Source organism: Neofelis nebulosa, chromosome 1 (assembly GCF_028018385.1).
Source record: "Neofelis nebulosa isolate mNeoNeb1 chromosome 1, mNeoNeb1.pri, whole genome shotgun sequence".
Classification (NCBI taxonomy): domain Eukaryota; kingdom Metazoa; phylum Chordata; class Mammalia; order Carnivora; family Felidae; genus Neofelis; species Neofelis nebulosa.
Genome location: NC_080782.1, coordinates 190,482,409 through 190,499,921, shown reverse-complemented (window position 1 = coordinate 190,499,921; position 17,513 = coordinate 190,482,409). Strand labels below are relative to the sequence as shown.

Here is a 17,513-nt window from a genome sequence, read left to right as displayed (position 1 = left end):
AACTGTTTCCATTTATTGTGGAAGTTAGCTAGTGATCATTTTCTTCAATATTCTCATTTTATAGATTAACTGAAGGAGGAGGGTCTGTTCCAGGTTGTGCAGCAAAGGTGGGAGGACAGATGTTACTTTATTACTTGCAAACATATCAGTTAAGTTAAAATATATTACATTTTATAATATATGTTACAGTAGTAGATATTAATATTAATGTCAAATACTGAGAAATAGTCCCCTTTTCCATTCTTTGTCCTCTAAGCCATTCTCCTCAAAAAAAAAAAAAAAAAATCTTTTTTAGCTGCTTTAACTCTGCATTTTTAACATATATGTATATTCATTTACTTATTGATTAATTCTACAGTTGATCCTTGGACAACGTAGGTATAACTTGATGTTACATGTATTATATACTGTATTCTTATAATAAAGTCTTCTAGAGAAAAAATCTTTTTTTATTAACTTATTTATTTTTATTAGAAAGTGCACAAACGGGGGAAAGGAGAGAGAGGCAGAAGGACAGCTAGAGGGAGTGGGGGGTAGAGAGAGAGAGAGAGAGAGAGAGAGAGAGAAAGAGAGAAAGAGAAAGAAAATCTTACGCAGGCTCCATGCTCTGCGCATAGCCCAACATGGGGTTTGATCCCATGACCCTGGAATCGTGATCTGAGCTAAAATCAAGAGTTAGACGCTTAACTGACTGAGCCACCCAGGAGGCGCCCCTCATTATAATTTTCTTAAGATTTTCTTTCCTCGGGGCACCTGGGTCCCTCAGTTGGGAGTGTCTGACTCTTGATTTCAACTCAGGTCATGATCTCGTGGTTGTGAGATTGAGCCCTGCATGGGGCTCCGTGCTGGGTGCGAGCCTCCTTAAGATTTTTCTCTCCCTCCATCTCTCTCCAAAACAAAACAAAACAACACAAAACAAAACCCAAGAAAGTTATAATGGAAATACAATTACAGTACTGTATTTATTGAAAAAAAATCCGCATGTAAGTGGACCCACACAGTTCAAACCCATGTTGTTAAAGGGTCAACAGTATTTTCTTACATGTCCTCCTTTCCCCTTTCAGATCATGATCTTTGTAGTCTCACCTCTAGCGTTCAAATCTTGGCTCCTCACTATAGGCACTGTAACCTTGGGCCAGTTACTTAACCTCTCTATGCTATAACTTCCTCATCTATAAAGTAAGGGCAGTACAAATGCAGGACCTACTTCATAAGATTATTGTGAGTATTAAATATATGAAAGGTACCTAATTTTTAAATTAGTAATAGTGTTTACATTTTACGACATGAAAATATTGCTCGTTACTGAGTCAGGTGGTGTATTCTGTGGAACTTTTTAATATTTTTAATAGAGTTGCCTAATTTTTATTTCTTTATTTTTCTCTGTATCTGAGTTAATTCTTTGCATACCCAATGGTGGTTTTTCAGAATTTGGTCTTCAGCTGTATTCTTTGTATCAGATAATTATTATTTTGTTCTTTGAAGACAGTCTTTCTAGAGCCCTTCTTCCTCCTTTTTCCATTTGTACTGTTTTCTAGGCTTAGTACAGAGCTATCATACTGAGACTTCTTTGTGTAATACTTTGCTATGTTGGATCCTGTTTCTTGAATTACAAGTCTTACTCTGATTTTGATTTATTCTTTTATTTCATTGTGACATGTTTTCTGGTAGGTTCCTAAGAAAAGATGCTTGGAGGTAAAATTCACTCAAAAAGTTTGTTGCTGTTTTTTTTCCTGTTTTTCTGCTCAGATTCTCTGTCATTTCATTGATTTCAAGGTAATTTTGCTTTACTTCCTGGAACATAATTATAATAGCTGCTTTAAAATGCTTGCATGGTGACTATAATCTGAGTCATCTTGGAATTGGCATCTCTTGATTGCCCTTTTCCTGGAGAATGTTTTATATTTTCTAGTATTTTTTATTTCTAGTAATTTTGGATTTTATCCTGGATCTTCTGAGTTTTGCTGTGGTCCTCTGGAGAATATAGCTGTTTTGTTTTAAGAGCCATCCTCTCAGCTTTAGATTTTAAGTACTGCTTCACACTATGTGTGCAGTGGTTCAGATATGATATTAAATTTTAGGCCTTTACTAATCTATTTTGGGTTAGTCTTAACACCTACATGGTTCCAAAGGTAGTGATGTTTCTGTACTTTCTGGCCGGTTTGGCTGCATTCCATGCTTCTTTTGGCCAGGAATAGGATTTCTATTGGGGTTTTAGTAGCCCAAGCCACAGTGGTTTTCCACAACTGTGGTTCTACCTCAGAGCAAAGCTGCAAAAAGAAATAAAAGGCGGGTGGTGGTGGGGTGCTGGTATTTTGTGCAGGTTGTTTCATCAAGTTTTAACTTTCCTCTACATCCCTATTTTCTTTAGTGTTCAGAGTGCTCAGGCAGTTGGGTTGCTTTGTATGTTGTCCCAAGTTTTTAGTTGCTATCAGTGGGAGGGTTTGACTTTAGGGGGCCTATACTGCCATGCTGGAACTAGATCCAACTGTAGATTAGTGAGATTTTTTATTTTCTACTCCCTACGTTAACTTTCTTTTTAATATTTTTGTTTTGTTTTTCTTTCATGTTGGAGATTTTCTTTAAATTGGGTACTCCTCTAAAGGAGATATTTTTCTAAAAAGATTTGTGTTTTATAAGATGTGTTTATGTGTTCTTGACTTACATAGGTGGGCTTCAGTGTTGTATTATTTCTTGGTGAACCAACCAAGAATTAACAAATGTTAGTGTCTGCAATTTAGTTAGGAAGCTATGGCAATAGTTTAGGTAAGAGATAGTGGTGGCTTGGATTAGAGGAGTGGCACTGAAGGGAAGTAGATGGGTGGATTCAAAGATGGGGTGTGTGTGCGTGTGTGTGTGTGTGTGTGTGTGTGTGTGTGTGTTCGTACTTGAATCAGCATAAGAAGTACTCAAAAAGGTCATTTTGTGGCAGAATGGATTACTACCCCTGATTTTTTTATTGGAGGCATTTTGAATTAGAAAGAGTCTGAATTTAGAGACAGTACAATCTGTATTTGAATCTTGGACTCTGCTTCTAACTAGGTGTGTCAGTTTAATTCATACTTGTTCCACCGTGCTCATTTTACTCAGCCATACTCAGAGGGTTATCGTAGAGACAAAAGTGGGTGATACATGTAAAGTGGCTTTGTCTTGTTTTTTTAAACTAACACTTATTGGAGTTTTACTGTGTCAGGCATTATTCTAAGTGTTTACAGGTGTTAATTTTATAATTCTTACAGAAACCCTGTGAGTAACCATTTTGTGTTTAAGATGATAAAACTGAAGCCCAGGTAGATCACAAGAGTTAGTAAGTGCTGGAGCCTAGATTTGAATCTAGAAAAGTTGATTCCAACCCCGTTGTGTTTAAACCCAGTATGCTTCTTATTTTTAGCCCAATTCAGGTGATTGAGGATGGGCTCAGAACTGTTTGTGCTAGTATTTTATTTGTCTATACGTAATATATGCCTACACAGTGCTATTCATTGACTCTAGTTAAAAGCAAAATTACTGTATAATGAAATATGTACTTTCAAGTCTTTCACTGTTTTACTTACGCTAACTAAAGATTTCTTTTAAAAGCAAAATTCAGTTTTGCAGAGAGTAAAGCATTTAGATTACCAGGTTTCCCCCTCCCCCACCCCCCCCGAAAAACCTATTTGGTAAATTTGTTTTATTATGTGTGCTGAGATTTGCTGACAGTTGGAATTTGAGTAACATAGAGAACCACCTACTCAGCTTCTCTCTGGGAAGTAATTTTGCTCTGGTTTCTTCAGAGGCACAAGTTATAACATGTTTTTGTCTTGTGCATCTTTGCTCCTAGGGCAAATCAATACAGTAATGGAATTCACGTGTGTAAATTTTTATTAGAAAATGCCAGCAGTCACATCAAGTTGTGTGGAAAACCTAGGCATAATGGTGTTTCTGTATTGACCATGCCTTTAGAAATGTGGCAATATAGTGATCACTATAGCATGAGAATAACTAATATTTATATGGGAGTAAAGAAATATATAGTGTGAGTCAGTGTAGAAACACACGATTTTTTGAAAGGAACAGAGAGAATGTGTGTGTGTTTGGCTTCTGATATTGTGAAGTTATTGAGATTATGTATTTCATTTATCAGCCAACTTTTGAAGGTTTGCTTTCGCACGTAACACTGATGGATGAGTCCTTTGACTTTTGCCTGTAGTGGCATCTTGGCATTTGCTATCCTTCCTGGATGAATCATTAACAGCTTGTCTCATAATTGTTATTACTGTATTTAGTTTTGCTTGAGGATTCTGTTCATAGCTTCTCTGTGTTTGCTGAGGGAAAATTGATGTTTCAGGCCTGGGTCCTTGCTGGTCTTGGCTCTCTGGTTTATCTGTGATAGACGATACAGACTTTTGTTTTCCTTTATTCTCTCTGTTGTAGCCCTAGTTATACTGTATCATGGCCTTGCCTAGAGCTCCTAGTTGTTAGAAGCTAGAAGTTCTCGGGATTGATGGTTTGGAATTTATACCCATTTCTTGCACCCAGTGTGGTACCTAGAACATATTAGGCACTTAGTAGATGTTAGATAACTGACTACTGAATGAAAATGAATGATTCACAGAAAGAAGATGAAGCCCAAAGACCAGTGAAGATTATGCAGTTAGGAGGGGTAGGAAATTTAGATCTTCTGATATCAGGTTATCTTCTTTTCTAGTTTATTCATTAGCAGCTACGCAGCCATCTAAGAGAATGTAAAATCAGAAGACAGTACACTGTGCTATTTTTTTAAATGATGAATGCTTGTAATAGCAACTTCAGCATTGTTACATGGGGTTAGTTGCTTATGCCCTTGGTAAATGAAACTAAATCATATCAATTACACACTATCCAGCTTCAGTCCAGTCTGTGTCTTCGAGGCAGTCTCCACAGCTCTTGATTCAGTTTTAGCTAAGACTTTTTAAAGTTGGCAGAGTAAAATAAGGACCCCTGCAAAAGAAACAAAATGAGTAGTCAGAGGTAGGAGGAAAACCAGAAGGAAATAGTTCTGTGGAGGCTAAAGAAAAACCAATTAGAAGTACACTCAATCGAGTTGAATGTATTAAAGATTTTCTTATAATGAGGACTGAAAAAAAGGCTTTTGGATTTAACAATTAGGAGGTAGGTGTTCCTAGCAAGAGCTCTTTGGGTGAAAGCCAGTTGGTGATGGATTGAGAGGAAATGAGAATTAGAAGTGCACAGAGTAAGAATAGATCTCTGTCTCTCTCTCTCTCTCTTTATAGGGTGTTTGTCACTGAAGGAAGGAAAGAAAGGCAAGATGGAAATACTTCAAAAAGCACAGGGGAAAAAAAACTTTATTTTTAGCTGATGGCAGTTTTTCTCTTTTAACTATGGCATGAATAGAATATACATGTGGGTAGAGAGGCAGAAATTAGTGGAGAAAGGAAGGAGAGACATAATTTAAAGAGAAAATGATCCTTTGGGAGGCAGGATCTTCTCTGTGCAGTTGTCTGGCATTTAGGAGTAAAGAATATGTTAGGATGGATGCCATAATGCTAAATTTAGAGATGCAGGGGAGAGAAGTTGAAGGAATTTTTGCTTGAAAACCTGTTTTCCTCTGTGAAGTAGGAAGCAAAGATTTTGACTGAGCTCCAAGGTCGGAAGTGGAGGATAGGAGGTTGACAGAGCTGAAACACCTGTCGTGGTGAGGACTATTCTGATGGCCCTGCTGAGATGAGAACCTAAATTTGTGTGGCACAATTGTGTGATTTGTTTTCCTCTTTCTACCTGGAGAATAGCAGAGAGACTCATTCCAGATTGGATCTCAGTAGTGTACATGTAGCAGAGGATATAGGAGCTAGAAAATTGAGTGTGTCATGTAAATTTTTCACTTTATAATCCTGGCTGCATGGGATAGAAAGTAAAACCAAGTGGCAGTGAATGGAGGGCCCAAAGAATAGACTTAGTGGAAGTAAGGAAGTGAGAAAGGTAAATGCCAGGAGTTTGTGAACCAACTACTAGATGTAGAAATCTTTTTTATAGAAGCAGGAATAGATGACTGTCAGGTCAGGAAAAGTGGTGAACTGAGGTAGTCTCTGGATAACTCAACTCTGAATAGCATCACTTCCTGTTTTATAGCTGGGGTGTTAAGTTGGTTTAGTGATCCTGTAACATAGTAGGACTTAAGGCAGAGGGGATGTTGGGGGTAGAGAGCTGGCTTGTAAGGCTTAACTGGGGAATGATTTTTGACCCTTGTGAATAGTAATAATAAGATGTAAGTGGGTCTAACAAGCTGTATAGATAGTGTAAACTTTAAGAGAGCCTCTTGATCTAGATCTGGCAATATCCAAGAAAATGTTCCTTTTCTTCTTGTTCCCGGATAAGGAGGAGCTGTGGGAGGATTGACATATTTGTTTGAGAGGCCTTTGAGGGTTGTAATGCCATCCGGGGAAGTTGGATTTTGATTAAATGTGGAGAAACCATTTTCTAAAGTGACTGAAGGTGTGGAGGTTTTTCATGATCTTATAGGATTTCTAATGCTGGAATGGAAATTGTTAGAAGCCAGATTGTAGAGTTTAAGTTAATCTGTTGGTTTTTGTACAACATATTGTTCTATTTTCTTATTGTATACCATTTTGTTTTTTAACTTTTATTTTAAAATAATTTTAGACTTATAAAAAGTGTGGAAAAAGATTCCAAAGAATCCTGTATACCATGTATACAGTTTCTTCAAATGTGGATTTTTTATTATATTTGCTTTGTGATATTCCCGTTACATTGTGTATATACAAACATACACTGTTTCCCCCCCCCCCCCGCCCCCTCCCAAGCATTTTTGAAAGTAAATAGCAGACATGCTGTACTTTTACATCTAAATATCTCCGTGTATATTTTGTAAAATCAAAGGCATTGTCTTATAAACTTATAGTGCAAATTATCAAAATCAGTAGCATTGATATAATAATATAATCTGCAAAGTTCACTAGTTTCCCTAAGATCTTTTATAGCAAAAGAAAAATATCAGGATGTAGCTCTTTATTAAATATTGTGCTTCTGTTAGTCTCTTTTAATCTGGAACAGTTGTCTAATTTTTTAAGTCTTTCATGACAATGTTTTGGAAAGATTCACATCTGCTATTTTGTAGTATACTCCACAAATGTCCATTTTTTTCCTAACAATACTTTCACCAACTGGCTTTAGAATTTACTGGTTATTATTGCCTGAAATAGTTATACCTATGGTAGTCGTCACGGTAATTTTCTAGTTCTTTCATTTCTTCTACATTTATTTAGAGTTGTACAAGGAAACATTTCCTTGCCTCCAGTTTATTTATTCATTTATATCAGTATGAATTAATGGATTCTTATTTTATTCTACTGATTATAATTTGGTACTGTTATCATTTATTATGAGGCTCAGCTCCTCCCAGATTTGACCAGTGGTTGCCTCTTTCATCTCCCATGTCCTTTGATATGTCCCCATCATGTTTGCACTTTCCTACCATACAGAATCTAGATAATGTGAAATATCTGATTTCTAGAGTTTAGTTTGGATTGAGGAAGTACTGTTTACACTTAAACATAGGGCTGTAGTGGAAGCAAACTGACCAGCACAACAGTCACTGCCATAGTAGCTTACTATTGCTCTACTGGGTGCTTACTGAGCATTTTCTCACAGAGTTGTTTGTGGAAAGTTTGCAGAGTCGTTTATTAGCTGAGTTGTTGAATAAAACAGAATATTGGCGGCATGTTGCTGATGATGTAACTGTGCCATCCTTTTAACTGGAGTACTAAGGACTAGATAGTGTTCCTGTGCAAACAGAATGACTTTGTAGATGATGTACATGAATATGTAATGTGATTAACAAAGGCAAAGGGACCCCATAAAGCAAACTCTGCTATAGATGGATAAGAGACCAAGAAAAAGCCCTTATGAGTAATTTTGGCCTCTAAAGTGTGTTTTATTAGAAAATCATCACACAAAAATGGGTACATATTGGTATTACTTTATGTATTAGTGCTATTAATACATAATTGTATTAAAAATTGATGGAAAATAAAGATGATCATATCAGTTTATATACCTGACTTTCTTTTCTTGTAAAGATAATGGTTATAAAAGGTTATTGGATGTATGTAGAGTATGTGGTGATTTTTTTTTTTTAATTTGGTAATGGAGAAATTTTATAGTGTCTGTTTTCTAGCTTACAGAAACTTCTTTAAGCATAGATGGAAATGTCTTTAATATATCACTTTGTGTCTTAAGAATAAATACGAATGTTTCTTACTTTCTTCTCAGTTCTAGAGAACTTGGAGAAAATAGAAAAGTAAAAAACAAAGAAACATAAAGTACAACTTGCAAGCGCTCATGCTGCCCATTTTGTCACCTGTCAGTTTGAAACACTTTTTCTTATTTAAACATAGAATAATATATAATTTATCCACACAATTTTGTCAGTTTTTTAATACTATATCATGATCATTTCCTTATGTCATTAAGTATCCTGTTAGAAACACCATCTTAAATGGCTCCATTCTTTTGATACTCCTATATTATTTTGGATGAATAGATTGTTTCCAGTTTTCCATTACTGTAAAACTGTGATGAACAGCTTTATAAAGAAGTCTTGTTTTAAGTTTCTGATTAGTTTGTTTGGGTGTAGTCTTAAAGTAAGAATTACTAGACTAAAGTGTGTTTTTGTAATGACCTTTTTAATTTTTCTAAAAAGTTATATATACTTATTTTTAAAAATGTAGGCCGTAAGAGTACAAAGAAAGAAGCAGTATAGGCATCCATACCTTAGCAACCAGAAATAACTTATGTTAGCATTTGGTGCGCATAATTTCATTTGTGCTTATAGAAAGGAATAATGTTATAAAAATAGGATAATGCCATTTATGCTATTTTAAAAAACGAAAACATGAAATATGATTTTGTTTGAATTCAACACCAGGGGAAAAAAATCTAAATGAACAGCTGAATTCTAGATAAAGGTTTAACACAGAGCTGTTTGGTTATGTAAGATTTCACCAAGATTAAGAAAAAATACAAAAACCAGTAGGGAATTAGGATAATTTAAAAAAACTGCATGTTTTAATTTTAGGTATTAGAGATTAAATCCCAGCTGTGATAGATGAGATAAATGATACTTTCTCTCATCTCTTTTTTTCCTCAGTCCCTCATTTCTATGTTACGTATATTTTTACTTTTTCAGGTTATGTAATGTTTGCTTTTTGGGTTTTTTTGTTAAAGTTTTTTTTTTTAATGTTTATTGATTTATTTTGAGAATGAGAGAGGGGTGGGGAGCATGCGCAAGCAGGGGAGGGGCAGAGAGAGAGAGAGGGAGAGGGAATCCCAAGCAGGCTGTCAGTGCAGAGCCCAAGTATTCACAAACCATGAGATCATGTGAGCTGAAATCAAGAGTTGGATACGTAACTATTAACTAACTGAGCCACCTAGGCGCTCCAGGTTTTTGTTTCTGTTTTGTTTTTTTTTTAAGTTTATTTATCTTAAGAATGAGAGAGAAAGAGCGTGAGCAGGGGAGGAGCAGAGAGAGAGGAGAGAGAGAATCCCAAGCAGGCTTAGCACTGTCAGTGCAGAGCCCAGTGTGGGACTCCATCCCACGAACTGGGCAGTCATAACCTGAGCCAAGGTCAAGAGTTGGACACTTAACTGACTGAGCCACCCAGGCGCCCCTGATTTCTGCCAGCAGCTTAGACTTTAGCTCTATGTTTAGCATTAGTTCTGTATTTAAGAGGATTCAGTGCTAACCACCATATCTTTTCCTAATACTTTTCTCTTTGCTTGGTATTTGACTCATTTTCTGATTGCCTGTTTTTCATTGTGGATTAATTTTTTTTAAGGAGTCGTGGGTGCTATAAATATACATGGAAGACAACTTGGCCAGCTCAACTTTTTGTTTTAAATGTAAATATTAAAATTATGAAACATTTCAAACATAAAAGTACAGAAAATAATATACAAGATAGTTTTTTTTTTTTTTAATGTTTATTTATTTTTGAGACAGAGAGAGACACAGCATGAGCAGGGAAGGGGCAGAGAGAGAGGGAGACACAGAATGGGAAGCAGGCTCCAGGCTCTGAGCTGTCAGCACAGAGCCCGACGCGGGGCTTGAACTCATGAACTGCGAGATCATGACGTGATCCAAAGTTGGACGCTTAACCGACTGAGCCACCCAGGCGCCCCTACAAGATAGTTTTATATCCACTGTGGAGATAATGGCAAATGGAGATAATAGCATTTTGTCATATTTGTTTCAAGTTTTGAACTTTTTTTTCCTTTTTTTAAGGAAAGGTATGCTTAAAGCCTTGCATTCATGCCTCCCCCTTCTTCCTCGTATGCTGTCTTGAAGTTGATGTATATGATTTCTATGGATGTTTTTACTATATAAAATAGATAGGTTTTAGATTTATGTGAAAATGTACTTATTACAGTTTTTTGCTGTTTTATACTTTTGCAGCTTGCTTTTTCACCTGGAATGTTTTAAAGATTTATCTATGATGATTCATATTGATCGAATTCATCAATTTAAAGTGTTGAATTGTGTTATAAAATCATGAAATAATATTCATTTCCTGCTGGCAGACTGTTGTTTTCAGTATCTTACTATTACAGATAGTACTGCTGAGAGCAATCTTGTACATGTATTTTTATGTCCTAGTGAGTTTTCTAGCGTTGACATCTGGAAGTAGAATGATTGTATCCTACACGCCTTCAGCTTTCATAGGAATTGCCAAATTGCTCTTCAAGTTAGTTAGTGAATTTATACTCTTACTAGTTTGAGTCCCAACACTATCCTTCCTAACAGTTTGTGCTCTTTTAATTATTAGGAATATTTTCATTTTTTTCATTAATAATTTATATTCCTTCTATGTGATGCTGTTTTGTTTCTTATGTCCAGTAAAATTTGTTTTCTTAGAGTTTTCATTTCTACTAACTTTTATCAAAAGATCACCCCTTTTATGACCTGTTTTTGGTTTTGTACTTATATTCTTTCATAGTAAACCATTTTTTGATGAGTAAAAATCCTGTGTATGAACTTTCGTTACTTATCTGTGCTCTGAGTCCCTGATGCTTCTTCTGTCTGTACGTACAGTCTCAGGTAGTTTGTCTGTAATCCAGTGACCCTTACCCTTGCCAACTCATTGATTTGCTTATGGGAGAGGATAGCTGCATGTGATTTTTGTGACTTTCTTTGTTGTTGGTTGTCTTGTCTAGCTGTGGTAAGAAAGGCTGACTCTAGTGTAGTTTTTCTGAAGACTTGGGTGATGTGGGGTTGGAATTTATTTTCTTGTTTAATGTAATTCAGAGATTTTTTTCTGAAAATATGGTTTAATTTTAGTAAGCTTAATAACAAACATTTTCTTATTAACTAATAATAACTGCCCACAAAAGTTGAATGACTAAATATTTCAGGTGTCTGCTATATGTAGAGCACCGAGGAAATCCTAGAAATATGTGAAATATGATTCTTGATCTTGAAATGTTAAGTGCATCTATTACTTGACTAAACTCCCTCCCCCATTTTGGTAAAAAAAACTCTGGGAGGCTTAGACGACTGTATTTTATGTGAAGCCTACTCAAGCTCTACACTCAGCTACCTGTTTTAGGGTATACCAGGATGGATAAAGCATACTTTATAAATTTCTGAAGGTTATGATCTGATCGGGAAGGTAGAAACATTCCCAAATCTAATTAGAGGTTGTCAGGGTCCCTAAGCCCCCACAGGGCATCATGAAGCACAGTACAGACTTGCAAGTGGTAGTTTGCTGGAAGGAAATGGTTGCAATTAGAATTGACTAGATCTTGTTTTTCATTCTTGTGCCTAAATAGTTTTGATTTTAAAACCTCTTGAATGTTCAGATTCTGATTGCTGAATTAGGGGCTTATTTCATGTGTGGTGACATTTATTTTCATAGTTTCACTCTATTTTAATGTCTGAGATCTCAGTTCTTTTTTTCAGTTGACGTGTTGGAAGCAGACAATAGCAGTTTTGAAATGAAACCAAAACCCTTATTTGTTTAAGAGAAAACTAAGAAGTGTCTTGATAAAATATCTGATGACACTTTTTTTTGTTGTTAAGTTTATGTATTTATTTTTCTGTAAGAAAGAGTGTGAGCAGGGGAGAGTCAGAGAGAGAGAGAGAGAAAATCTTAAGCAGGCTTAGCACTGTCAGTGCAGAGTCCAATGTGGGGCTTGAACTTAAAGTCATGAAGCATGAGATCATGACCTGAGCTGAAATCAAGAGTCAGACACTTACCCAATTTAGCCATCCAGGTGCCCCGACACTTGGTTTTAAATAGTTATTTTGCAGCCTTGTTCAGGTGATGGAGCATCTAGCACTCATGGTACCGTTTGTGGAGCACTATGAAATAATGATACTCTTTCATGCTAAGAAGAAAGGTTTTACTAGCAGAAATATGTTTATATTATGAAATATAAAACAACTAAAATTCTGTACTTTCAAGAGAAGAAGCTGAAAATTAAGCATGATTTGCCAACTGACAGTTTTTTATTAATATTCATTCATTGCTTATACATTCTTTCCTAATTGTTTATATTTTTGCTTTATCATAAGCTAGCTCTCATTAGTGGATAAATGTCCAGAGACAGGAAAGTTTTAGCGAAGAAAAAACACCCTAACATTAAGACAGTTCTGTTACTTTGCTTAATAGTATATATATATATATAAGGAAGACTGCTATAATTTAGTTTTATTGGTAGAAAATCTAACTTCATATACCAGGCAGCGGTGCTTTGTGGGAACCTGTGTTCCACGCTATTGGTTTAGATCGCTTGTGCTGTCTGCATGGATTTCGTAGCTCCTGCTATTATCACCTTATCCCTAGAGGCATAGATAAGGTAGCTCATTTTCTTCTTGGGTGATTAAAATGAGTAGCTGGATTCTACCAGTTGATTTTATTGCATCTCTAATCTGTTTTCTCCTCTAATTGAGGTGTTAAGGCAACATAGAATGATAGAGACTACCATAGGTTTTTGCTAGAGTCATGTTATCTTATAGCAGCCTTTGCCATCTATTAATATTATATAAAGGGCAAGAATCCCATTATATGTAGGTTGACTATTGAATTGACCATTCAGTTTTCTTGAGAATGAAAGGGGTGGAGAAAATGCTAAGTTGAATGGAGCCCTGCAATAGTAGATATAAAAAGTAGGACTCTTCTGGGAAAAACAGCTATATGGTGTGCAGCCTTGCCAGAGAATCATCCAAAATCTGCCTGAAAGTGTTGCCCTTCAGAAAAGCTAGCATTCTAATAATTTAAAAGATCTAATTAAAAAATTTTAAAGGTTTTTTATTGAGGTAAAATTTATCTCCTTGCATCTACGAACTCTTCTTCCCAGTTTTGTTTTGTGCTAAAATTAAATGTAAGAATATGGTAGTATACAAAATATACATTAGTTCTTCACGTACTTTTTTCCCCCCAATAACTTAGTTTTTTTTTTTTCTCTTTCAAACACTGCTCACTGAACACTTCATAGTACATCCATACGTTCTCATCTTGGTATGTTTAGAAAACATTCATTAGATTTCTGGCTTCTCAGAAGCAAAGCTCACAGTTATTACGTTAATCTTTTATCACCTTAAGATAGAGTGAAGTGCCATAGCATAGGAGAGCTTAAAGGAAAATAAATAATAGTTTACACATGAGAAGACTGGACGGCAAGGTAGAGTTAATCATAATGGTTAAGGTTGACTATCATTAAAAATACTCAGCATACATCAGTAAGGATTAGCTACAGGTATGTTGAAGATAGCCCTCTTGTTATCCTAGTATCCTTCAGGCTAAAAAACTGTGGCTCCCTGTGCAACTTTTCATCACCCTGGTCACTATATAAAAGACATGTTTTAGTTTTCATGTGCTATTTTTTAAAAAAATTTATTTATTTTGAGAGAGAGCACATGAGCGAGCCAGGGGCGGGTAGAGAGAGAGGGAGATAAAGACTCCTATATGGAAGCTCAGTATCACAACCATATCATGACCTGAGCTGAAATCAAGGATCAGAGGCTTAACTGACTGAGCCACCCAGGTGCCCCTTCCTGTGCCCATGTTTTTTTTCAGGAGACTTATAAATAGGATAAGCTAGGAAGATAACTTTGGAGGTGCCTTGTTCATTATTGTATATATGTAGGTCCTACCCTATTTATCCCTGTCTCTTTTTTTGCTGTTTATGGTAATCCTTACAGAATGTAAAATAGAACCATTGCACAGCATGATTAAGGAAAAATTTCCACAAATGACACTGTCTGGTTTGATAAACGTGATTTGGTTTGAGCCCTTGAATGGACTTAGTTAAAAGGCACTCAAAGTAGGTCAATTTACAGAGGCACCAAAGAGATCAAATAAAAAAAATTGCATTTTGGAAGTTCTCTGCTACAGTGGATAGACATTATTGACTGAGTTATTGGGTTTTACTATTGATACATGGCAAATGTTCACTGTACGTTATAATTTTTTTTTTAAATAAAACTGGAACTGTAGGGCATTTGAAATAATTTAGGGTATGTTTTACAAGTTCCGAGCTCTACTTCTGAGATCATATATAAAAATATCTGTAGTTAACTCTTTTTATTGCAGTTATTTAAGTACATTTTGATAGGTTTTAAAAATGAGCTGGTCATTCTGGGGAACACATTTATGTATTTGATATGGTAAGGAGTGTTTCTTAGGAACCAGAGGAGAGCTGTTTTGTCATAAGGCGTTTTCTTTAGTATAGTTCACCCACATTTGCATTGTTAATGGTAGCGGTGGAGCAGTGGTTTCATTTTTTGACAGCATCGCTGTTAATTGTTTAGTTGTGAATGTTAGTATATATCCGTACTTCACTTTTATTTGCCTCAATTTGCTCGTCTAACATTTTTACTTTTCAAAATATGATCAAAGATGACTAAGTTAGGTGTTCCCCTGCGTAACTTGTACTAGGAAACATGGAAGATGCTTTGTGACTCTGAGGCAGTGTTGCTAGTCAGGAGGGTGGTCGTGTAGTGCCTGCTTGGAAAACTGCAGGTAAATACAAAGCTCATGCAAAATTCACTTTATGATTATTTGACCTTACAGTTCAGTTTCTGTGAGTGAATTCTGTCACATAAACCTTGGTGTTATGGAGAAAAAAACTGTCTTAGTAACTTGAGAAGTGATTTTAGGTATGTTTATGGCAGTTCTGTTAAAATTTATGAACTCAACAAAAGTATTGTGTTAGTGAGATCACTTACCAAGACACATGCAAACAGCAGTGAAGTAAATTTTACTTTGCATATATATATTTTTAATTTTTTTACAGGCATATGAATGACTATTGGACTGATAGCACCGAATTATTTCAGGTCACAGAATAAAGTATATTAAAGGGGAAGAAGGAGGAAACTAGTATTTATTAAATGCCTTCTGTGTGTTAGATGTTAATGTTGGGTGCCTTCCAAATATTATTTTACAATCCTATGAGGATTTTGGCTGCATTTAGAACTTAAACTTGGAGACACTGAGGCACAGAGAAGAGGTTTCTCAAAGCTCCTAAAAGGTAGAGAAAGAATTTGCATGCTCTTTTTAAACTCCCAAGTGCATGTTCATTTCACCACATCACAACACTCAGATTTGTGTTTATACAGTTTTGCTCTGTGACAAAATTTGGGGGATTTTTAACATTGAATTTCTTTACAAGAATAAATTAAGATGTGAAAATCGAGTAATATTGAAGACCTGTAGTTTCTTTTCAAAACAAGATTCTAATAGATTTAAAAGTATCTTAAAATATTTCATAAGAGAAGGGGAAATAATAGTTACAAATAGAGGGAGGGAGGCAAACCATAAGAGACTCTTAAATACAGAGAACAAACTGAGGGTTGATGGGGGGGGCATTGGAGGGAGGGGAAAATGGGTGATGGGCATTGAGAAGGGCACTTGTTGGGATGAGCACTGCGTGTTGTATGTAGGCGAAGAATCTTGGGATTCTACCCCCAAAACCAAGAGCACACTGTATATACTGTAAGCTAACTTGACAATAAATTATATTAAAATTCTTTTAAATAGTTAATACGGACTCTTTTGCAAATATAAGGATCAATTATAGTACCTTTTTGGTGAGTCACTTTTTAGATACTGATGCTTTTGGTTGACCTCGAATTAGTTTGTATGTCATTACCATCACCTCCTAACAAATTTAAAGTTTTTAAAACACTTTTTAAAAGGTTACTTGTAAATGAAGTAAGAAGTCTGCAGCCCTGCTGCTCAGGTTTGAGTCCTGGCCTTACCCGTCCTGGCTGTTGTGATGTCTAGCAAGTTACTCTAGCCCTTTCAGGGTTGTTCCCTTCCCCCATTTTAATCTGTCAAATGGGGATAATACTATTTCATAGATATGTGGTGAGGATTAAATGAGTTAAATACAGATCCAACGTATTATTTTGCAATTCTGAGCTTTCAGTACGTTTGTTGTGTTGAAGAGCGTCTTCCAAGATTTTATATACACATTGGTTCATATTGCTTGATAAGTAATTCTTCTGGTACTTGAGAAGACCTCCTTAGAGTATTCTGCATTTTTGAAATGTTTATATATTATTATTTCATTTTATTAATTCAGGTTACATTTCAGTTATCCTAGATGCTAGTGTAATAGAAATGGTATTGTGGTTGTATTAGTTGTTTTCTTTGTAGCGATTAATACATGGTAGATGATATTAACTGTAGGATTGAATGGATTTGAATGTATTTTAGTCATGATTTTTTTTCTTTACAAATGCTTAATTTGAACCTCAATTTTATTGTAAAGAAACTACCAAAAATACAATTTTTTAATGACTGCTTAGATCTCTTACAAATTTTGTTCATCTTTTTAAATGCTATTTTTCTTTGTTTTTAGCTAAAAAGTGATCCTTTGCCTAAAACAGTCTTTGAAAATCAGCTTAAATTTTTAAAAAATAATAATGAGAATTACATTATTGTTTTCTTTTTCCTTGTTCTCTTAGCTTCACAATGAAGAGGATAATTCAGAGTCGTCTGCTGTAGAGCAACCATCGACTTCAAACTCAACACCGCAGACTGCTCCTTCTGCATCAGTACTTGAAACTGACTCTTCTCCTCCACCTTATAGCAGTATTACTGTGGAAGTACCTACAACTTCAGGTATTGTTTCTAGTTTGAAACGACAAGTAATATTTTTAATATCTCTCTCTTTTTTTTTAACCAGTATGGTTTTGTGTAATTATCGAGTCTATTAAGAGGCTTCCTGGTTTTATGATTTTTTAAAAAAAGGTTTTCCCAAGGATAGTTTGTAAAATGTTTACTCATATATTACTTGCCTCATATTCTTGTTGTTTTCAAAAAAATTATAAGTATAAACTTGCTTATGCTTATTACTATTTCCAACAGAGTAGCATATTGCTTTTGGAAGAAATAAATACATTGTATGTACACAACATATTTTTATATATTTGTGTTTGTGTATATCTACTTAGATAGTTGTAAAACAAGGTACTATTGATGCTGAGTGTGAACAGGAATGTGGTATGT

The 17,513-nt window shown here is 35.4% G+C and overlaps 1 protein-coding gene across 1 annotated transcript in view; it reads left to right on the top strand.

Annotated features, from left to right (window-relative positions):
* The window catches only part of NDFIP2 (Nedd4 family interacting protein 2), a 68,930-nt gene that overhangs the window by 17,466 nt on the left and 33,951 nt on the right, over positions 1 to 17,513 (top strand). The window contains exon 5 of the mRNA XM_058682278.1: positions 16,970 to 17,126. Within this exon, the coding sequence (XP_058538261.1) occupies positions 16,970 to 17,126 (157 nt within the window). The remainder of the gene's footprint in view (positions 1 to 16,969; positions 17,127 to 17,513) is intronic.